Raw genomic sequence first — 24,771 nt, forward strand, 5'->3', positions numbered from 1 at the left:
GTTGAGTTGTTTATACACGCGCCTGGTGGATTGTGTGTGCTGATATTAGGAAACGTGCTTGTCTAGATATTGCACACATCATAGAAGTTCAAGCTTAGATTAAACTAATGTAATGTCTCTGTAGTGCGTAGTGTATTTGATGTATGTATTATGTATGGTATGTATGTAGTATGTAATGTACTGTATGTAGTATCTGTATTGCTCTGTACTGTACATCTGTGTATGTATCGTATGTCATGTTTGTATGGTATGTAGTGTATGTGATGTATGTATGTAATGTATGTATGCTTATGTATGTACTGGTATGTATGTATGTACAGTAATGTTATGTAATGATTATTGTATGATATGTATTATGTATGTCATGTATGTACTGTATGTAGTATGTACTTGGAATTGTATGTATGTACTGTAGCACTGTCATGTATGTATACGTATTATCGTAATTAGGTATGTCATGTCACCTGTATGTATGATGGTTACTGTATGTCATGTATGTCTTGTATGTACCTGTATGGTAGTATGTAATGTATGTATGTATATGTATGTATGTACCTGTATGTGTACTGTATGTCGTGCCCACACCGCATGTTGGGTGTTGCCCGGGGCTGTGTGTCACGCCCCGGTGCCGCGCCCACACCCCACCCCCCACCCCCCAACACCCACCACCCCCCCACAACCCCCCACCCCCAACACCACCCCCCCCACCCACCCCCACCCCCCACACCACACCCACCCACTCCCCCCCCCACACCCCCACCCCCCCCCCACACCCCCCCACCCCCCCCCCCCCCCCACACCCCCGGATGTGTGTGTGACCCCCTCCCCAACACCCCCCACCCACCCAACCCCCCCCCCCCCCCCACACCCCCCCCCACCCCCACCCCCCCAACCCACCCACACAAACCCCCCACCTCGCCTCACACACCCTGCCCCCCTCCCCCACTGGTCGCTCGCCCCCCTCCATCACCACCCACCCACCACACACCCAACACCCAACCCCCACCTCCCACCCAACACCCCCCACCCCAACCCACCTCCCCCCCCCCTCCCACACCCGACCCCCCAACACCCCACCCACCACACAACCCCCCCACACCCCCCCACACCCAACCCCACCCCCAACCCCAGGCACACACAACAGCACCTAAGAGAGTACCACGAACAACTTAAGAAGAAGGAAATTTACGCATTTGATAGCACCTGGAATCAGGTGCCAAATGTCACAAAGACATACAGACTCCGGCAACAGCATTCCAAGATATCACATGACAAGATAACGTTTTCCCCTAACATTTCATTTAACCCCACCATTTACTCTTCCTGCTATCGTCGACTTCCAGAAACCGTGTGCCCACCAACCACGACACCCACTAAAGCAAAAGAAAAACCCCCTAACCCAACAAACCCCCTCCCGACCGCTCTCCCCCGCCCCAAACCGCCGTCTTCCCACCCCCCCCGACCCCCACCCACGTCGGCCCTGTGTTTGCAAAAATTGGACTTTGATGGACAGCTTCATGCTTTCTCAGAATTGATACTTCTAATTGATTACTCTGAACCTTATCAGAATTGCACGATAATTCTGCCTACTATATATCGGCCAGTCTGTCAACATGCCATGCAGTTTATCTATATCATACACAGCAACTGGACGCCAGCCTTACTAGTCCTCATATCATGCGTTCTTTGGTAAACTTTTTCTGTCAAGAATACCGGACCTGACACACACTTGAGTCGCTATCTCCCCCAATACTCAAAGCGACATACTCCCACGAGCAGTTCTTCTTGAAGGAGTGTGGATGTCTCTACATCCCACCACCCTACAACTCCTGAAGCACAGGCAATTAAACAAGTGTCATTTCGTTCCTTGAGCAATTACAATAATATAACAACTTCCCCCCACCAGCCCCCACGCCCGGTACCATCAATATAAACAAGAAGTATTGTCATCAGTTAATTCATATGAATTACACTCGATATAATACAATACGCGGCGCTTCCTATGCCCAATCACCTTAACCATGCCTGGCTTGCACAGGACATTCCTCCCTCATCTTAACTATACCATTTCAGCCCCTTGACACACCCTGCCAGAATCTCAGCACACGCTGCCTGCCCATCTGCTGTTCCTTCCTGAGCACACTCCTATCAAGTAGCCGATCCATCTGCCGATCCTCTAACGGCTTCTCCATATTCGACCCCTAAAACCAAGCATTACATGCATAACTATGCAACATGCACGCTCTAACACCACAAGAGCACCCAACCATAGTGACTGCACTAAATGCCACTGCGCCAATATCATCTAACCAGAGAAAATTATACAATTCTCATATACATGATAGGTTTATCTTAAGCCAGAGTATACCTGAGAAGTGACATTCCCACCCGATAGTGCGACAACCAGAGCAGATTCCAGGCCTGACAAGGCCACACGATCTCTCCACAGTAAGCCTTTTGGAATTCCGCGACAGACACTCACCCTCATACGCTCTCCCTGTGCGAATTATTACTGAATACAACAGCCAAACAACAAATTATAGGTGATAATACTTCAACATATACCCAACCAGAAAATAGCTATTTTCAACACATTCTTTTCACATTCCAGCGCATCACTCAGGCAATCGTGAATGGCTCAGCACTTTTGACATTTAATAATGGCTGCTATCACAAGCAATTACCCTTCTTTGTGAAACTCAGTCATCAATTTTGTCAATAACATTCTCATTCCTTCACCTTGAATATCAATTTGCATTATCACACTCTCACACCAACTGTAGTAACTGACGCAAAAACAACCGCACAACATAGCACGCCGCACACACGGCACGCACGCCACGCACCGCAACCGCCACGCACGCACGCAACCGCACGCACATCACACCACCACATTCTCAGAATTATTACTACCACTGCTGATCAGTGACCAGTATGATCTACGATCCAATTTAGATCTACAACTCGCTTGCTGCTTCTGTTCTCTATCGATAAACTTAGGGGTATCGTGGAAAGATACCAAATACTACAATTCAGATAATACCTCGATCTGTGTTAATGAGAAGATAACCTGCCATAATTTACACAACATTATGTCATGTTCCCTCATTCCATCACCCTAATTATTCGTCTACCTTGCTCCTTTGTTCACCTTCAGCGTCTAGGCTTGACTGCACCCTGTACAATATTACGACTCCAGTGGTAAGTCGGAGAGCCTCTGCAAGCCGCAGACGCGGCAGGATAAAGCAGCATTACTTAAAGACCTGAAATATCCATAAAACCATAAATATCACACCAACGCTCCTACTTTCTAACTACATTGCCCAAGACTTACGAAAAATAGACATTTGCGTACCACAGTGTATATAACTTGTATTTATCCTTTCGCCTTGGATTGTACATGCGCTCGCTTAAACTGTTGAGACCTACCTTACTCCTTCCCGGCAATACAGACAAGTTCGCGTGTAAACACATGTGAAATCTCTGCAGGCGTGCACAAACCCCAAACCCAATTCGCCTAGACCCCGCTTCGCACCCCACACCGCACCAGTTATCACCGTGCATTCGCCACCACCAACATCGCGCCTGTTTCAACTGCACTGCAGTGAAATGCTGTCTATCTACTATGAAACCACTCTCTCACACGTACAATGAAGAAACAAGTAGATCGCTAAATCAACTTCAATATATTCTCTCAGGTGGAATTTGAATACTCTATCATATTACAAATAATAATACATACGTAACCACAGCAGTTCTTGCACTTGTCTTACAATAGAGTCGACGCCAGCAAAATCATGGCGCGGAAAGATGACAAGCACATGTAGCGGCCTGTGTTATGGCGTGCGGCTGCACAACTCTGCAGGACGCGGACGGTATCCGCTACCACGACCCCAAACAGCACGAGAGGAAAGGGAGAGACTAGTACTCGTACCCAAGGAGGAGATTTAACCGGAGGCGAGCAAAGCGACCGGAGTAGGAGAGGAGGAAAGAAATAGCAAATCAACGAAGAGGACCGAGCAACTAAACAAGCGAAAATATTCTGAATACAGGCGAAGCAATCGAGAGAAGTACCTCTCACAAGCAGCTGCGAAGGCTACAAGAAGGGTCACGGCGAATGGTTTGAACATAAGTCTGCTACTATAACAACGCGTACCTGAACTCTCCTACTCCAATCTCCCCCTCCAACAATGATCTTCACTTTTTCTCTAGCTCCCGACGTTATCTCCCACACTCCATATGCCCGTACTTAGAGCCGCTCACTGCAATTTCTTTCTTCTCCAACCATTAGCTCTCTCCACCTATTCGCGTCATATGAACACATCCTCTTTCGCTTCTTACCCCTCGCGCCAACTCGCTCCTCCTCCTCTATATTGGTATAACTCACGTCCAATCTCCGCTTCACTCTTGCAGCAGATTAGCAAGAGACAGTCTTGTATTTCTCTGATCACAGCAATCTTTATTTGCAATGCTTCAGATATCAACAAACACTGACGAGACGTTACGCCCCCGCCAGGATGGGTTCCCTACCTCACCTTCCACACCACACATACCAGCTTTCAAACTACACATTCTGGTTCAAGAACAAATCACTAAAAAGTCCATAATATTCAGTCGTATAATAGATTTTAGACTCTTGTATAAAATCAAAATGGCACAGTGTATTACAGACGAAAATGCTGAGAGAACATGAAAACAATTTTAAGAGTAAAGTACACCGCCAGCGCTCTCAAATTATTTGCAGACCCCATAGGCCACTTCTACAGCTTGCGCCGTTCTAGCTGCCGCACAAAGCTCTGCGCCCCGGCAAAGACCGTCGCTCACCGCACTCACGCTCGCTCTCTCACTCTCGCTCGCGCGCACTCGCTCTCCACAGCTGGGCCACGCCCGAAACGAAAAGACACGCTTCTCGCCGACCACTCCTTTCCGTCCCTCGACCCACGCTCTCCTCACGCCCTCCTCTACACCATATTACTCGCCTAATTTCAAACCACCCTCACACAAACCTTAAATCTGAAAGCCTTAATTCTACAAGTCCCGACAAGACTGCAGGTGAACTGCCCTGCAATATTTTGTAAACTGCGCGCGCGCATAGGCTTTCAACCTCCTAAGGATGAAGCGTGGCGCCATGTTTGCTCGCGGAGCAATATTCTTCGTACGACAACTGGTTGTACATCCTCATATATGAAACGAAGCAGCTTCATCAACAGTAGAAGTTACATCTCCATGCCCTAGTCACCTGTTCACTAAGCACTGACTTAATTTTTATGCTGTAGGCTATATGGACGCAGCGCCGGCACGGTCTAATCGATTTCCTAGGCAAGCGTCAAACATATTTGCCGGGCTGCCGTGGCATATAGCCACTCCTGCTAATTTTTACTGCTAGCGTTGCATCACTTCGTGATACAGGTGCTTTAAACTGGAGTTTGCACCCTTCCTCCCGCGGCTTCATTCCTCAAACACATTGTCCCTACGGACCAGTCTCTAATTGGCACTGCCGCCGCTCTCTACACACACATCTCTCTCTCTCTGTCTCTCTCTCGTCTCTCTTTCTTTATAGACATAGGTTTCTTTTGCTTATTGACAATTTCAATTTCAATTTGTATTTAAAATAACACGTGTTCAACGTTGTAATCTAAGAATGCGGAATTTTCCCCCATCATACAAATAAAAATAACAGTGCGCGGAGCGTACAGCGCGCTCATCTAACGTCATGACTGCGGTGACTCTGATGGTGAGTGAGTGCGCTGATTCCTAGTAAACCCTGGTTAGTCCAAATGTGTTCACATACAGCCGAAAACCAGTGGAATGCCACATGCGATGGTATCAGGAACCTTCTCAAAGAATGTTCGTTTGGATTCCTTCATGAATAGTGCACGAGATGGCGGACTTTAAGGTGGTCTTCAAGATTAAAAGATGGAAGCTCGTGAGACTCACGTACGTGAGTTAGCCAACCAACTTATTTGCAAGACAGAATATGTAGGACTCATCCGTTACCTACGCAAGCCTACAGGCTGCCATAAGAGAGCTGCCACCTGTAACCAATTGAATGCAGCAAAAAACTTACACACAGTACCACCACCACATGCACTGGTCAGTGGCCACTGGCAGTGCACTACGTGTACATGTAACATACTGACTAGTACAGAATGCCACTAGAAATTTATACGATTTAAGGAGCCGATAAACCTTCTTCAACCAAATTTAGCATGAGGGATTTTGAAATTTTCACTGTGACATTGATAGCCTCATACTATCCTCTTTAATGCAAAATTGGTATTTCCTCTCCACCCTGCCGATAAAACGTCTATATTAGAGTAAAGTTTTACAAAACATGTCGGAACGCAGCATAACCTATTTATTTCGAACGCCATGCTACAAAGCGGGTATAGCGCCATCTACTGTCACAAATTGTGATTCATTTTGGTTTATAAATTATTATTGCGATATACAGATGGCAACCGTGTGCTACCGCCTAGAAAATCTCATACGAAGTAAACACTTCCATGCAACCAATTAACCTTTGACAAAAGTTGTGTTATGGGCAAGGAAACACCATTGTCACGTGGTACATAGCAGCTACGTGGAATAAGCGTATCCTCTCAATCTTACACGTTAAACATTGGGAGCTCCGCTTTTAGGCAGTGCCTAAATCTGAATATTATAAAAACGTTATTTGTGGTGAGCTACAGTGTCATTGACACTTTCATTTACTTATGTGATTGATATTAATGAAGTATTTTTCTGTTTTGTGTTTGTTATAGTGTCCTTTTCTCGGAAAAGTCAGGTTAACATGTGCAGAGATTTTGAAAGCTAAAGGTGTTTTGGAAATAGAGGACAACGTGTTTAACTTTCTCTGGGTCACTGACTTTCCTATGTTTCTGCTCTCCGTGGAACAAGGTGGGTGTTTCACAGTCATAACCCAAGTTTTTAGAAAAATATAGAAATATGTAGTCAATGCTTCTATCGGTACATTTTCATATTTGTATATCATTACAGTCTATACTATTCCTAATGGCTTGTAAACGTTTAACTTTCTTTCTCTGCATCCATCCGTTAATTCGTCGCTCAGAAGTATTTTAAAAGTTCAGACAGGTTATACTGAGCTAAATCTATATTTGCTAGATGTGTTAATTAAAATATAACTTGTGTTGGTGTGCAATATGTGATGAAGAGGGCCAATTGGAGTCTGCTCATCATCCCTTTACATCCCCAAGAAAAGAAGATGAGCACTTGGTTTTTACCAATCCCACAAAGGTAATCATTCGATTTTATTGTATTAATATATGCATCTTTTTCTAATATCTTTTTCTAAACAAAACAGAGGTCCAATCTTTGCTTGTTCGATAAAAGATTTCATATGCTCGGATTTTCTGTATATCCCAGTAATCTGAATTATTTACCAAATGGTAATTTTCAGATTACCGTGTTTTCTTAATGCAATCGTGAGCCTCTGTTCCTCGTAGTCTATGTTTTGTCGTGAATACGGTAGGGAAGGGAAAGCGATGTATTTTAGCCCTGTTATAGAACCAGTTTTAAGACGTATTTACACATGAAGAATCTCTTAAGTCGCCCCAGTGTGCAACTATTTATGGCAGGCTCACGTGGAAGGCTTTTGAAGAAAAATGACCAGGTTTTACAAGTATAAGCTGACAGAAGACTGGCTCAATACAGATTGCAGGGTGAACTAGTGTAAACATGCCTTTGCAAGCTGTTGTGTTGCGTTATATAATTTTAGCTATGTTACAATTCGTCTGGGTGATGTGCTAGTAGTCCTAAATGTCAAATGTGGAGGGATGGGAGGTGTTGATGCTTCTAGCTTTTATAAAATTAATATAGTATGTGAAATTCATAATGATATGCACAATTGACTCTTACATATATAGTTTTTATCCAGAATTCTATCATAATACTATCAGGAGTAGATAATAGGGAACTAACAGGGTTTACTAGAATCCCACCACTCCACCACAGAGTCACCGCAGTAGACGTTAGATGAGCGCTGTCGCTCCGCGGCACTTGTTATTTTTATTTGTATGATGGGAAATCGCATCTAATTACAACGTTGAACGTGTTATTTAAATACAAATTGAAATTGAAATTGTCATAGCAAAGAAACCATGTCTATAAAGAAAGAGAGAGAGAGAGAGACAGAGAGAGAGAGATGTGTGTGTAGAGAGGGGGCAGTGCAATTAAGAGACTGGTGGTAGGAAAGTGTTTGAGGAAGAAGCCCGGGGAAGGGTGCAAATCCAGTTTAAACACCTTGTATCACGAAGTGATGCACAGATAGCATAAAAATTACAGAGTGGCTATATGCCCGGCAGCCGGCATATATCTGACGGCTGCCTTAGGAAATCGAAGACCGTGCCCGGCTGCCGGTCATATAGCCACAGCATAAAAATTAAGTCAGTGTTAGTGAGACTAGGTGACTAGGGCATGACGATGTAACTTTACTGTTGAGAGCTCTTCGTTTCATATATGAGGATTACACCAGTTCGTACGAAGAATATTGCTCTCGCGAGCAAACATGCCCACGCTTCATCTTAGGAGGTTGAAAGCCATGGCCCTCGAAGTTTACAAAATATTGCAGGGCAGTTCACCTGCATGTCTGTCGGACCTTGTAGAATTAAGGCTTTCAAAGTTTAGTTTTAAATACGATAATATGTTAAAGCTACCAACCGTTCGAACGGAAAAGTTCGGCAAAGCTTCTTTTCGGTTTGCGGCGGCCCAGCTGTGGAACAGTCTGCCCAACGATATGAGAACTACTGACTCATACAGTGTCTTCCGCAGACTTTTGCGGAGCTGGAACGGCGCAAGCTGTAAATGCTATCTCTGCAAATAATTTGAACCTGCTGTACTTTACTCTTAAAATTGTTTTTATGTTCTCTCAGCATTTCGTATGTAATATGCAACTGTGATTTTGATTTTATACAAGTCTAAAATCTATATACCGCTGAAATTTATACATTTTTATATTTGTTCTTAACCAGAATTGTTATTTACTTATGTTTGTTGGAATAATAACCCATCAGGGCTAACGTTTATTGTTTGTGATATCTGACATTAAATAAAGATTCTTGTAAAAAAATAAAGATTCTCTTGTAATTGTCAAGAGTGACAGATTGACGTAGTAACCATATAGATGTAGAACTGAGGTGGCCAAGGGTAAAACGAAGAGTGGTCATATGAGGATAGTGGCAATACTATGGTGAGAGAAAGAAAAGCAGGAGGGGTCAAGGAAGGCATATGAGTGGGATAGCAGCTAGAGAAAAATGAGAGGATCAGGTGGAGGGGGAGATTGGAGTAGAGATTAGTAGTTATAGTAGAACTTATTTAAAGATTCTTGACTTCTTTTAGCCTTCCAGCTGCTTTTAATACTTCTCTCGATTCTTCCCTTATCAAATTTTTCCCTTTTTTCATTCTCTCCTCTCTTGATGTCATTTCTTTCCTTCCTCTCCCTCCCTCCTTTCCTTCCTCCCTTAATTCCTCCTTTCAACTATCTCTCCCTTTCCTCTCTTTTTCTGTGTTACGTACCCCCCTGAATTTGCAGCCCACCCATACACCCTACATTCTTTTCATCTTCCCCCATGATTTCTCTCGACTCTATTTAACATGCAAAAGCTGGTGTCGTATTATTATTATTTTAATATTATAATATCAACATACTAAAATATATTGAAGTTGATTTTACATCTATTATTTTCTTCTTTTAGGTGTGAATAGTTTTTCATATAGAACACATCACTGCAGTGAGTTGAAACTAGCCGATGTTGGCAAGCACGTGAAACTGTGCGGTTGGGTGCAGCATCAGCGAATGGGTTTGTTTGTCACCCTCAGAGATTCACATGGTGTTACACAACTTGTTATTCCGGAAGATAAGGTAGGTCAACATTTAAGCACAATGTAAAATCCAAGCAAGGATAAATACAATATTGGGTATACTTTACCCAATTCTATTTCTAATTTGGTGAATTGAAGTAGACCGTTTTGAATTTATGGTTTTATGGAATTTCACTTAAGGTATCTCTTCAGCAAGAGCTCTCCGACTTACCACTGGAGTCGGTAATATTGGTACAGGGTGCAGTCAAGCCTAGACCTGAAGGTGAACAAAACAAGGTAACAATAATTAGGTGATGAATGAGAACATACATAATTTGTAAATTATGGCATTACTTCTATAACACAGATCAGTATTATCAATTGTCAGTATTTGTATCTTTCCACATACCCTAGGTTATTCATAGAGAAAGAAGCACAACCGATTGTAGATCTAATTATCTAGATCATCTGGTCACTGTTCACACTGAGTAATATTCTGAGAATTGTGTGTGTGTGTGTGTGCGTGCGTGCGTGCGTGCGTGCGTGCGTGTGTGCGCGTGCATGTGTGCGTGTTTTTGTCAGTTACTACATTTTGAATGTGGAAATGATTTATATCCTGTGCAAGATGAGATGTTATGACAAATTGGATCTAGTCACAAAAAGGGTTAATTGCTGTGATACACCATTATTAAATTCAAAGTGTCTGACCATCACATTGCTAGTGACGCTGATATGAAAAGAATGTGTTGAAAATAGCTATTTTCTGGTTGGATATGTTATTATTATCACCTATAATTTTGTTGCTGTTGTATTTCAGAAAATACCCACAGGAGACGTAGAGGTAGTTCTGTCCGAATTCCAACTACTGAACCCTTGCAGGCCTAATCTGCCTTTCCATATCGGTGATCACTCTCAGGTAACTCTGGCTCTAAGATAAACCTATCATGTATATGAGAATTGTATAATATTCTCTGTAGAATATTGCAGGCATTAGCATCACATGGTTGGTCTTTGTGTTAGACGTGCATAATACATATGCATTAATGCTTGTTTTAGGCAAATGAAGCCGTAAGGATGCAATATCGCTACTTAGATCTCAGAAGAACACAGATGCAGCAGCGGCTACGCATCAGGTCTGAAATGGTAATGAAGATGAGAGAATTCCTGTGCAACCAGCATGGTAAGTATGCATAGAGCGCACCATTATTAATAGTTAATCAATAAATTAACTGATGAACAAGTACTTCTTGTATTATATTGACGGTACCAAGTTGTTATAGTTATTTAATTGCTCTAAGAACGAAATGACACATTTTTAATTGCCTTGCTTCAGGATTTATCGATGTAGAGACACCAACACTCTTCAAGAGAACTCCTGGGGTATGTCACTTGATATTGGAATAACACTCAGTGGTTGTCAGTCCTATTCTTGACAAAAATTTACCAAAACGCATGATATTAGACCAGTAAGCTGAGGTCCAGTTGTGTGTAATATAGATAAATGGATGGGTATGTTGACAGACTGGCCGATATATTAGGCGATTATCGTGCATTCTGATAGGGTTCAGATATCAATTAGAAAGTACTCAATTCTTAAAACACACTGAATCTGTCCATCAAGTCCAATTTTCACAAACTTTTCTTAATCGAGAACAAAATAAATGGGGAAAAAATTAGGGGAAAACTATCTTCACTGTGATATGCTTGATTCCATCTACTGTCTTTCAATTTCCACCTATCCATGCATTAAGCGTAAATTACCTCTCTACCTAAGTTTCTGTACTCTCTATGCTGTTGCCAGGGTGCCAAGGAGTTTGTCGTTCCTACTCATTATCCAGGAAGGTTCTACTGCTTGCCACAAAGTCCGCAGCAGTTCAAGCAGCTACTAATGGTCGGTGGTATCGATAGGTACATGCAGATAGCTCGGTGCTACCGTGACGAAGGTTCGAGATCTGATCGACAACCAGAATTTACCCAGGTAGCTCCATCATTCTTGATTAGTTATTTTAAATGTTCAAATAGTTACGAAATTTTATAGTATAGCTAGTTCCAAATTCTCTATGTAATCCGCATCTTTATTCCATATGTAGATTGTAGTACTTTGCCTCAATTTATCAGTGCATATGCTGCTTTTTTTAAATATATTGCTCAACAGCTGGCGCTGAACCACATTCGGTAGCAGGAACGTTAGCACAGTAATAAAATGGATACAGCTTAAATAAAATTGATAGAACTCAGTGCACAGTGCTCTATACAACGACTTAGAAATGTTTTCAACTATAGATGGCGCAGCTAATCATCTTGTATGTGCGTTAGGATAATGTTACACATTTTTGACTAGCATTTATTTTGTGTTAACACATTCTGTTTTTTCCAGGTTGATCTTGAAATGTCTTTTATAACTCAGGAGGGGATAATGTCACTTGTTGAAGGGGCCATTGCACATTCCTGGCCAAGTATCCACAGCAAAATAGCTAAGCCTTTTCCTCGAATCAGATATGAAAATGCAATGGCTCGATATGGCACAGACAAGCCGGATACAAGGTTTGAAATGACAGTGAGTTCGTTGTGTTATCATGTGCATAATGTAGTAAATAGTATAGAAGAGATTTTCTTTCTGCAACTAATTTGCAATTCTCTATATCCAATTATTCATTAAGTTAGTACAAGAATTTGATAGATAGTGTGATTTATAAAAATGATTCACATTCTCAGCCTATTTTTGCGCGTTTCACATTGCAGATAGTTGACGTTACCGAGGATTTCAAGGAATGTCATGCATCTGTTATACAGGCACAGTTGCAGATAGATGGCGCCACAGCACAAGTTATCAATATAAGACATGGTGCAGTAAGTCTATCGGGAAATATATGTTATCAGTTTGCCAATTAAATGACAGGCTTACATTATTAGGCTTTTGAAAAATATGTTACTTTAATTCATCATTTTTCATGCTCATGTTTTATTATCGGCTTTTTTACAGGCATATATTTCCAAATCAGAGATAGAGAAATTACAGACAATGGGGAAAGAGCAATTTAGTGTACAGGTAAATTGTATTAGCCTTTGTCTTTATCTCAGAGCAACTTCTACCATGTGATGTTTGTGATATGCGTGGTTGAAAGAGTTATTCACTTAAGAAATAACTGTTGTTTGAGTAATACTAGTAGTTGTAGGTGCACTCCTATTGGTGCATCTGGTGTAATGTAATATCAGGAGTAGATAATAGGGAGGAGTGTGACATCAATAAACAAGGGAAATTCGTCATTTACTAGCCTTATAATACCTACGATTTACTACGCGTAACTCATCCAACTTGAGCTCAAATCGGACACAGTACATTCGCCCATCATCGTACGAAATCGTTTCCCTCGTAGACACCCCGTCACCCGCAATCCGTAGATACAGCCTAAAACGTATGACACGATTCTCCATTCTCTGGCCATCAATCCAACCCATTGCGCGCCTATAATTCAAACAAAAGGCAGCTACCTAACGCGCTATTGCTATCTGAGCGAGGCATGCGGCTCGCTGGGAGATTAGGCATCAACACTCGGCGAAGATAACTTTGACGGCGGTATCAGGCTCCAGCCATCACAGGCGCACCGTCTGTATCATATGCATGGTCAAGCTTCTCCACGTCAACGCACATCGCGGCGCAACCGGCATAAGATATACGCTCGTAGAGTGTTGCGTCGCAATGGTCCAAGTCGCGCCCACGAGCCAAACGCCGAACATTGCCGACATTGCCGAGAGAGGCAAACAGCAGCGACGTGCCGGCGGGGCAGTGTTGCTGCCTTTGGTCTGAATTAATAGGCGCGCATGGCGTTGGACTGATGCCAAAGAATGGAGAATCGTGGTCGTACGTTTTAGGCTGTATGCTCCGATTGCGTGTCCTAGCGGAGGAAGATCGATTTCGCAGTTGACTTGATAGGCGAATGTACTGTGTTCAAGATTTGAGCAATACAGTTGGAATGAGTTGTACGCAGGTGAGCTAAGATCGTGAGGTATTCTAGAAAGGCTTAGTATAGATGACGAATTGGGCCTTGTTGTATTGGATGTCACACTCCTCGCATATTATCCTACATCCATGGTAATTATATGTTCATGGAAGATTGTTGATTTAGACTAGATGTATTAATCGTAAATTCTTTGTTTCTGTTTCCAAGGGTTCAATATTGCCAATGAAACTAAGCCGAATCAAAGAAAAACTTTAGGCCTGGCACAACACCTATTGCCAAGTTCATCTCCCAGATGAGATACAGAATTCAGTGAATGGCTAAAGTTCAGCCCAACCAGAAGATTCTGGCTTTTGGTATCGTGCTGGAGCTTCAGATTAAAATCGTATGTTAATCATCAGCTACTAGACACGCTGGGATACGTAATTCTGATCAATTAATGGGTCATTGGATCTGTTTACTCTCAACGAACTTGTACTACATTTTTTGAGCTCACCTTGACATCGTCAAGCTGAGCTATTGCGATGGGTCGTCGTCCGTTGCCGTCCGTCTCTGCGTCCGTCGCCGTCCGTCGCCCGTGCCGTGCCGAGTGCCGTTCAAGCATTTCGCTTCGGTCCACGATAACTCAGGACTGTCTTTAACCCAGCAATTTTTGAAATTCGGTATATGGTCTGTTACTGTGAGCTATGCTCTCATCATGGTATACGTAACACATTATTTTGAGCACGCCAAGTGCGACTACTTTCGAGCCCACGGCAATTTTTTGGCAAAAATTGGGAATGCCATTAATCAGTTCATATAGGTTCGAACGGGATAGAGTTTTGCTCATGTTTTGGTATGTTGAATTGAATAATGGCCTAGGTTTTGATATTTATAAAAAAAAAATTACTGCAAATTAGATAGGTTTAGTGCAATTTGATGGCAGAAAACGCAGATACAAACAGGTGCCTGTTGTGTCAATGGTGAAGCAGCGATCGTCTGGTTTTAAGTTGCAAAGTATTTCATTGACAGATATCGTTATCTGCAGAAGATTGGTATTTCTTCTGCCACAGGCGCGCCTGACGCGATTAAAACGTCTATATTAGAGTAGTTGTAGCAAAAACATGTCGGAACGCAGGGGCATAACTATTTATTTCGAACGCACTATTGCTACAGCGGGTCTGCGCCATCTACTGTCACACAATTGTGATTCATTTTGTTTATATAAATTATTATTTGGCCGATAGTACGATGGCAACCGTGTGCTACCAGGGTCCACGAAGTGGCGAAACCGCGCCTAGAAAATCTCATACGAAGTCTAACACTTCGCATGGCCACCAATTAACCTATTGACAAAAGTTGTGTTTATGGGCTAAGGAAACACATTGTCAGTGGTTACATAGGCAGCTGACGTGGAATAAGCGTAATCTCCTTCATCTTACACGTTAACATTGGGAGGCTCCGCTTTTAGGCAGTGGCCTTAAATCTGAATATTATAAAAACGTTATTTGTGGTGAGCTACAGTGTCATTGACACTTCATTTACTATGTGATTGATATTAATGGAAGTATTTTTCTGTTTTGTGATTTGTTATAGTGTCGCTTTTATTCTCGGAAAAGTCAGGTTAATCATGTGCGCAGAGATTTTAGAAAGCTAAAACGGTGTTTTTGAAGTTAGAGGACAGCACGTGTTTAAGGCTTCTGGCTGGTCGCTGACTTTCGCTATGTTTCTGCTCTGCCGTGGAACAAGGTGGGGTGTCTTCAGCAGTGCATAACGCAAGTTTTTAGAAAAATATAGAAATAATGTAGTCAAATGCTTCTATCGGACATTTTCAATGTAATATTTGGGGGGGGGGGTATATCATTACAGTCTAGAGTACTATTCCCTAATTGGCTTGTAAAACGTTTAGCTTTCTTTGTCTGCATCCATCGTTAATTTGTCGGGCTTCAGTAAGTATTGTTAAAAAGTTAGAACCAGGTTATACTTGAGGCTAAATGCTTATATTTGCTAGATGTGTTAACTTAAAAATATAACTTGTGTTGGTGTGCAATATGTGGATGAAGAGTGGTCCAAGTTTGAGTCGTGCATCATCATCCTTTACATCCCCAAGAAAAGAAGATAAGAGGCACTTGGTTTTTACCAATGCCGACAAAGGTAATCATGTCGATTATTGTATATATATGCAATCTTTTTCGTAAAATATCTTTTGCTAAACAAATAAAGAGAGAGCGTCCAATCTTTGCTTGTTTCGATAAAGTAGTATTTCAGTAGTGCTGGATTTTCTGTATATCCGGCAGTAATCTGATATTATTTTACCAAATGGGTAATTCTTCAGATTACGCACGTGTTTTCTTATGGCAATCGTGAGCCTGATGTTCCCTCGTAGCCCCTATGTTTTGTCGTGGAATAGCGGGTAGGGAAGGGAAAGACGATGTATTTCCTTGCGCCTGTTTACGTAGAACGCTAGTTGTTGTATAGACGTATTTACACATGAGAATCTCTTAAAGTCGGCCCCTAGGCGTGCAACTATTATGGCAGCAAATACAACGTGGACACGGCTTTTGAAAGAATAAATCGACGGCAGGTTTTACAAGTATACCAGGCTGACAGAATGACTGGCTCAATACAGATTTGCAGGGGAACTTTAGTGTAAGGACTGTTGCCCTTGTTGAACAAGCTGGTTGTGTTGCGAGTTATATAATTTTATGCTATTGTTACAATTCGTCTGGGGTGATGGTGCTAGTCGTCTAAATGTTCAAAATGTGGAAGGGATGGGAGGTGTTGATCTTCTAGCTTTTAATAAATTAAGTATTATATGTGAAATTTCATAATGATATGCAAGCTAATTGACTCTACATGATATAGTATTATTATGCCAGATTCTATGCATAATAAGCTATCAGGAGTAGATAATAGGCGAGGAGTCGTGACATCAAGATTAAACAAGGTGGAAAATATTCGTCATTTTACTAGCCTTAATAATAAATCCTACGATTTACTACGTGCGACGGGCGTACTGCTCCCAACTTGAGCTCAAATCGGACACAGTAACATGTCGGCCCATGGCATCGTACGAAATCGTTTCATGCAGTAGACACCCGCGAATCCGTAGATACAGCCTTAACAGCGTACGACACGATTCTCCATTCTCTGGCCATTAATGCCAAACGCCATTGCGCGGCGCTATAGATTCAGCACAAAAGAGGCAGCTATAACCTGGCTGGTGTTGTCGTCTGCGATCGGATAGCTCGAATGTGGCGATTGTGGTCTCGGCAGGGAGATTGGAGATCGACGGCAACACTCGACGAGCTAATCATGTTTGGTTGGCGCGTGCGTGGCGTGAAGGCTATGCCAGCTATGTATCAAAGGTGGCCTGTGTACGCTGTGTACTGGCGGGGTCAAAGGTTTATCTCGGCCGGCAGTGTTGATGCCTAATCTCCCAGCGAGCCGCATGCCTCGCTCAGTTAGCAATAGCGCGTTAGGTAGCTGCCTTTTGTTTGAATTATAGGCGCGCAATGGGTTGGATTGATGGCCAGAGAATGGAGAATCGTGTCGTACGTTTTAGGCTGTATCTACGGATTGCGGGTGTCTACGAGGAAACGATTTCGTACGATGATGGGCGAATGTACTGTGTCCGATTTGAGCTCAAGTTGGATGAGTTACGTGTAGTAAATCGTAGGTATTATAAGGCTAGTAAATGACGAATTTCCCTTGTTTATTGATGTCTCACTCCTCCCTATTATCTACTCCTGATACTATCAACCACATATTGCTCGTAACTGAAAAAGAACCGCTATATATATGCATTGAAAATAACGTCCGGTTAACTCTGGATGTGGTATCACCTCACTCAGAATGCCTGCTGTGGGATGTGGAATATAATTTATCATCATATGATAGAAATTTTCCCATGCAGTAGCAGTGCATATCAAACAAAAAGGGGGTATAACCCGTGTTTCGTGTGCGAGCCGAATTTAATACACGCGTTCTTAACAAGGAAGTGCAAACAGTGCGTCAGCCAGTCAGTGTCACACAACTTAACAACCTGCTACTACCTGTGTTCGCATTCCGTGACCCTTGCGCCTCCCCTCCTACTGCTCACCAAGCGAAACTATGCAATTGAACGATAAGATGGGTGTTTGACGGTTCTAGTCTGTTGCCCGTTGTCTAACTCGGCATTTCATAGGCAACGGCCTGTTTGGTAGAAAACTGGGCCATTGAACGGCAGCGTGTCAGACTGACTTGTTCTGCATGATGATTGTTGGCATTAACTCTTGCGTAAAGAGTTCTGATGGTAATGATATATATGCAACTTGAGTTCAAGTCCCATCGTCCAGCAGTGTTAAATGTGCAGATAAGGTTCTGTGCTTAATATCGTGTGTCATCCAGGAAGAATGTGCATATGAGTTAACTTCATGCGTAGAGCGAGCTGAGGTGCAGTAAACTAAACTGTATAATGATGTGTTTGATTTACGACTATATATTTTTTATTGATTTACGGTTATATACAATATACTTACTCTAGTATGTGCGTAGTAGCGCTGAGAGGGTCTATGTCCCCCAGGGTACTGCCGGAACGTACCCTGGTACTATCTAATATGCCAGACCGTACCTCGCCTACTCCACTAACGAGTCTAGGGAGTCGCCTATGCCTACTCTCTAACCCTAACCCTAACCCTAACCCTAACCATAACCCTAACCATTTCAAATAGTTACCAGGGTACGGTCCGGTATACCGGACGTATATTACGTTCTGGCAGTACCCTGGGGGACATAGACCCTATGAGCCGTAGTAGCTGACAGCTAGTAATTATTTCTTGCTAAACGCCTCTTAAGAAAGTACAGCCGGGTCTAACGAAAGTAAAAGTACCGGGACTTGTGGTCTATACGAATGCTAATCTTCTGGTCTCACGGGCATTGCAAAGGAATTCTGGGTGCTTTATCTTGGCTGTCTTACTCACCTTACACGGCTTGTAATGGTGACAATAGTTAGCTTAGTTAGAATTATGTCCTAAGATTACGTCAAGCAATTACCATATATGAGTGAAAGGCCGAATAGGAGCTGGCTATATGCACAATCAACTATAGACCTATCGTAATATTACTTGTTCAATATGTGTAAGAAAATTTATGGTCACCATTCAAGTGGAATATAAACGGCGTATCCGTTCACTATACAATCTGCGTCTTTTGACAATGTAATTTTATGGTTACGCATGTGTGGTCATTATGCTTGTTATTAATACATCAGTACTTGTTATTATTACGCAATACGTCGTAATTTACATGTTGCTTCAACACTTCATTGAATGCCATTATGTTATTTCGTACAGAGATCTGACAGAAACAGTGTTTCAGAAAGCTTGGGTGTAGTACCTTGAACCTGTGTGCAGGACTGTGATATAACAACTGTGACAATGATTGTAAATGTCACAAATAATATAACTGTGGTTAAATGGTGATAACGGCTCGAATTGCCGACGCGTTTGGTATTAGCTTGGACTGCGGTTCCAACCCGCTCACAACGACCGCGGTAACTTCTGGGTGTGCGGACGGTAGCTCTAGAATTACAGCCCTTCGCTCTGCCACAGGCATGATCAGCATGTGACAGAGCGAAGCTAGGCTATATAGTTCTAGAGCTATATATGCCGACGGGTGCATGTCCAGGCGACTGGGCAGTAAGTAGCCCAACAGTACCAGGTGGACGGAGTCACAGTTAGCAGGAAGAGGGCGGCGGTAGATTCGTGCAAATAATTGACATTTTCGGCTCATCTAGCATATCTAATCCGTGCGACCGTGAATGGAGTTTATCACAGGTGGACAATACACCGGCACGTGGTGCCGTAGATTTAATATAGGTGCTAGAATCGGACAGGATATATGATTTATCACGAGGCGGCCATGCATTAAGCTTACGGTGGGTGTAAGCGTGATGAATGATGAGGAAATATTACCAATAACGGATTACATTCATGAACAACTGATGTTAATATGTATACTCTTTCTCTAGATGACTATGGTTGTAGCCAGAACATAATATTTACGGCAAGCCCTGTAGTGAATGCTTGGTCTACTATTTTTACTGTGGATAATTTCTTCCGCAATTCATGCCCGATACATTTTTATGTCTATAGGCCTATAGCTAGACATAAAAGCGAGTCGATGAGAGTTCAGTATCAGAAACTGGAAGTGAAAAAGTCGGTTAAAATTGTTTTTATGTGTTCTAGGGCTAGCACACACGCGTCTGTAGCATCATAAACTTGTAATTATTTAGTGGTTTTACGCCCTTATATGTTACACAGCCTTCGTGGTGTACGTACGGCATTGACTGTGTTCATGTTAAACGCCAACCACTGTCACTGAAACGATAACGCCATGCATGTAATAGTAGGTATCAGCAGTTCAGTTTGTAATAACTTTTTTTGTGGTTGCCCCCACTTAACACCAGGAAGAGAGGATGTTTGCGCGAGTGAGTGTGATCGTTCTTCAACGAATTGTAATTCTTCAGATTCGTGTTCACTTTTCCGTGAATGTATTAGGCAGACGTTCACTGAATGAACGTTATTGTACCGCAGACAACTAGCGACAATGAAAGTAGTCTAAGAATGACTCACGCGCGGTTTCCCTTTGCACTTATCTGTAAAATGGGAGTAAATTGTTACACTAGTAAAAATGTACTTTCGCATAGGAAGCACAATGGATTTCTTCTTAGCTGAACCTGGTAACTGAGTAAGTGTCCTGTACGGCGCCCAGTCATCAACAACACTAACTTGTAGTATCGACCCCTTGTTGTTGTGGCGGGAGCGCTTAGCAAGCTATTGTCAACTCACCACGGAATACATTGAATTCTTCTGTTTCCGTCAGTTAGCAGCTTGCCATCACAACCAGACAGTTGACACGCGTAGACGGATTGAAAGTTCACTGATATATCAAATGCAATAGCCCCTGTGTCCCCAAGACTGAACCCCAGCTTCGTCTTTAACGCGCGCATTTTTACCTTTTAAATAATAAAATGATAGTAAATAAACACGTTGTATTTGCTACCGAGGCTTTAATGGTATTATAATCTTAATCTTTATACTTACACGTAAATCCCGTTCAAATACCCTATGCAGCGGTTTTGCCGCATGCGCTCCAATGTGCACAAACTCACAAATGATAGATAATAATTTCTCTGTCTTTTCTAAGTTCGAACACAGTGGCATGCATGCAGTAAGATTACGTGCTCTAGACAGGTGTATTTGAACGGCATTTACGTGGAATTACAAGACGTTAGAGAGTACATAAACATTAAGACCTTTGTAGTAAATACAATTTGTGTTTATTTACTCATCATTTTGTTATTAAGACGCGCCAAGACCCTGTGCATGGCCTTTAACATTTAATATTTGTCTTTCATCAGTTGGGCCGATCCGTCATCCGATACAAGGCTCTCTCTCATTGCAGAGCAAAAGCGGTTGTTGTAAATGGGTCGTGAAAGACGCGGGTCACAGTGACACTGCAGCGGAATGCAAAACATCGCGTATAATTATGGGTCGAGTTTACTCGCGTAATTGCAATTAGAAAAGATCGTACTCATGTGTCTCGCGCTTTCTTCCTGCCACCGATCATGACACTTCCTGCAACACCGCAAACGGAAGACCATCATTGCCCTCCCTCCCCCATCCGCACCCACCCACCCCACCCCCCGTTATGAACCAGTCTGCTGTTTATACTATGAATAAATGAAAACGATTGTCGCCCGCCCGACTTCTCACTTTCGGTTCCTGCTTTTTCGCGCGCACGTTTACTTCGCACACACTGTCTGTTGACACTCGTGGTTTTTTTGCGAACAGGGAAAGCCGTTATCAGTTCGTATGGATAGTAAATATCGTATAAGCGACTATACGCAGAGATTCGTTTTCCTTCCGTTCTTTTGTGCGCTCTCCGTTCGTACTATCAGTCAGTTGCCGGTTGATTTTGTTTGCGCATGTAATCGTGTAGTTAGATGTAAGGGTGATCACTCTTACTTGTAGAGTTAATACGATATTATATACATTTAAACTCTGGGCCCATGAATGAACGTGGAAGATATGTTTGTCAATCATCTTAAAGTGATTACGTCACCGTAAATACTTTTTAAAAAAATCCACTTTTTCACAAAATATAAGTGATTCTGTTCACTTTTTATGGTTAAATTGCTGCATTATACTTCTTATTTTACTATATTGTTCGATGTGAACATACACTCGTGACTCATACATAGCCCATAGCAAGCAATTAATGTTATGAACACTAATATCAAATCGTCCAGGTTTTTTGGATTTTTAGCTAGTTGAGAAACAATCTTATCAGGTAAGAATTTGACGATACGTTTAGTCCCGTTAGGCTTGCTTGTAAAAAAATGGCAATAAACATTTGACAAATTTTACCATAGAAAATTCGTGACGTAGTCACTTTAATTGATGCAATTGAATGAAGTTTCTGTTTTAAAAGGTATTCGTGCTACCCATTTAAATATCTTGAACTACAGCAACATTTTACGTATACGGTAATGCTTTTACAACATAATGTAAAAATAATAAATTCACCACCATACTTGTTATTTATCAGTTGTACGCAAAGCGCAGCACGGCTAACGTATTTAGGCAATGCGACTTTGCATGCCAGTTGTCAATAACAGCTCAAGCGATGGGTTAACGAACGTTCACCGTGCTAGATCAACCAAGCGGTAAAAAATCTTTTACGCTATACGCTCCATAAAAAAATAACTCAACGGCAGTGTCGGGAATGTACCTAGTAAAAAAACGGATACAGGAATATTGACTCTACCATTTCATATGGGTGTATATGGTATGGGAAATGTACCCAAACTTGTCACTTTTCAGAGACTGGTCTATGTAACGGCGTACGTGCTTTGAAAACAGTAATCAAACAATAAACTTCATTTTACTATAAATCAGCCGTGTTGCCTCAAATTTTCTACAAAAAAAAATTAATCCCCAAACATTTTAGCTCTTTCTGAGCATGCGCCAATTATGGTCCGTTTTAAATGAATTTAATCATCATTTACCCATATTATATCGTGTATGTTTAGGCGCATAGCCAGCATTATGATCTCGTCTTGAATGGCCAGGAGATTGGTGGCGGCTCCATACGTATCCATGACGCATGCTTACAACGGTATATCCTAGAGGAAGTGCTACAGGTACTGAAACCGATTACTAGTTGCTTCGTAATATCATGTAATGACATGTAGTATGGTCTAATTTAATTATTATCATTGATGTTACTAGGTATAGTGTGCTAACTGTGTTATGATAGAATATAAAACAAAATATTGACCAATTTCCGTATTTTATCATTTAAAATTCATTGATGTTCTAAGTATTTTTTGGCATTTTCTTCTTTCATAGTAATTTGAGCATTATGTAATTTAGTTGTGTGTAATCACATATATGTTATAAAGAGGTCATTACATGTGCTGTTATAGTTCAGCTCTATCTCTATGACAGGAACGTTCAAGTGAGTTGGCACACTTACTGGAGGCTCTGGAAATGGGGTGCCCTCCCCATGGAGGCATAGCACTAGGTATGCCCAGTATTGCTAATAAGCACATAACCGATATTTCTTTCTAGAAGCCCATGCAATCAGATGATAAAGTGTTAAGCTGATCTGCTCGTTGAAGAATTCACAGATTCCGTAATGCACGGTCCGTTTTACAGGTTTGGATCGGCTAGTCGCAATTGCCTGTGGAACGGATACCATCCGGAATGTGATTGCCTTCCCGAAGACTGGCGATGGCAAATGTGCGATGAGTGGTGCACCTGCTGAACTAGAACCTAGAGAGCTAGAGCGATACCACATAAAGGTGAAATCTTGATTCGTTAACAGTGTACAAGTTTAGCTGATATTGACCACCAATGGTGAAAACCTACTGATAAACTCATGGTGATAGCATTCGCTGATAAACCAATGGTGACAACATACTGATAAACTCGTGGTGATAGCATAGTGATAAACCAATGGTGACAGCATTTACTGCTAAACCAATGGTGACAGTGTCCTTATAAGCCAATGGTGACAGTGTCCTTATAAACTAATGGTGACAGTGTATCGATAAACCAATGGTGACAGTGTATCGATAAACCAATGGTGACAGTGTATCGATAAACCAATGGTGACAGTTTACTGGTAAACTCCGGCTGACAATGGGCAGATAAATGTTGACATTGTTTTCACCTGTTGGTGATGGTTTTTTGGCCATGCTGACTGAGACATCTTGACACACTAGGTGGTAACCCTCTAAGCAGAGAGTGATCTGAGATGTTGTGCGAGGGTGCGTTATGCGAGAAGGCATAGTTAAATATGTTGTGCTGTAGTTGACTAATACGATTCACTGGTTGAGCGTTGACACTGAGAGGGTATGTCATCTTATTACACTATAGTTTGTAATTGTAAGTAAAAAGTAATCTATATTTTCAAGTTATGACGATGACTACTGCATTTTGTTTGTTTGTTGTTAGGGTGACCTTGAAGTCATTAAACAGTGTAAAATTTAAAATGTCTTTTTTTATTAAATACTAGCCTCGTTCACACGAGACCTCGTATTTATGAAATACGAACCTCGTTCACACGAGACCTCGTATTTATGAAATACGGTATTTGCGAAATACCGAATCTGAGACAAATACGCGGCCGAGCGTTCACACGCTGATTCGCGGCTCCAGAAATACGGTATTTGCGAAATACCGAATCTGAGACAAATACGCGGCCGAGCGTTCACACGCTGATTCGCGGCTCAAGAAATACGGTATTTGCGAGCCGCGAGCTGCTTTAAACAATCAAGCGAACAATGCGAAATAAACAATGCAATGCACACCAACTGCCGATAAAATACGTAGACTGGTCCGCGCTCGACAGTTCCACTCGCGTTACACTGGAACTGTCGAGCGCGGACCGGTCTATAAAATACGCGGCTTCAGAAATCCGGTATTTAGCGTTCACACGAGGAAATGCGCGGTCCAAGAAATCC

The 24,771-nt window shown here is 42.1% G+C and overlaps 1 protein-coding gene across 1 annotated transcript in view; it reads left to right on the forward strand.

Moving 5' to 3' along the window:
* The window catches only part of LOC106815782 (aspartate--tRNA ligase, mitochondrial-like), a 28,079-nt gene extending 3,779 nt beyond the window's left edge, over nucleotides 1-24,300 (forward strand). Inside the window, exons 2-13 of the mRNA XM_014820288.1 lie at nucleotides 9,714-9,880; nucleotides 10,021-10,116; nucleotides 10,637-10,735; nucleotides 10,876-10,999; nucleotides 11,153-11,199; nucleotides 11,621-11,797; nucleotides 12,197-12,376; nucleotides 12,562-12,669; nucleotides 12,803-12,868; nucleotides 22,834-22,944; nucleotides 23,252-23,327; nucleotides 23,462-24,300. Of these exons, the coding sequence (XP_014675774.1) occupies nucleotides 9,714-9,880; nucleotides 10,021-10,116; nucleotides 10,637-10,735; nucleotides 10,876-10,999; nucleotides 11,153-11,199; nucleotides 11,621-11,797; nucleotides 12,197-12,376; nucleotides 12,562-12,669; nucleotides 12,803-12,868; nucleotides 22,834-22,944; nucleotides 23,252-23,327; nucleotides 23,462-23,619 (1,409 nt within the window). The 3' untranslated portion in view covers nucleotides 23,620-24,300. The remainder of the gene's footprint in view (nucleotides 1-9,713; nucleotides 9,881-10,020; nucleotides 10,117-10,636; nucleotides 10,736-10,875; nucleotides 11,000-11,152; nucleotides 11,200-11,620; nucleotides 11,798-12,196; nucleotides 12,377-12,561; nucleotides 12,670-12,802; nucleotides 12,869-22,833; nucleotides 22,945-23,251; nucleotides 23,328-23,461) is intronic.
* Nucleotides 24,301-24,771: the final 471 nt, after the last annotated feature.

The sequence above is a fragment of the Priapulus caudatus genome, unplaced genomic scaffold, assembly GCF_000485595.1.
Source record: "Priapulus caudatus unplaced genomic scaffold, Priapulus_caudatus-5.0.1 Scaffold1200, whole genome shotgun sequence".
Classification (NCBI taxonomy): domain Eukaryota; kingdom Metazoa; phylum Priapulida; class Priapulimorpha; order Priapulimorphida; family Priapulidae; genus Priapulus; species Priapulus caudatus.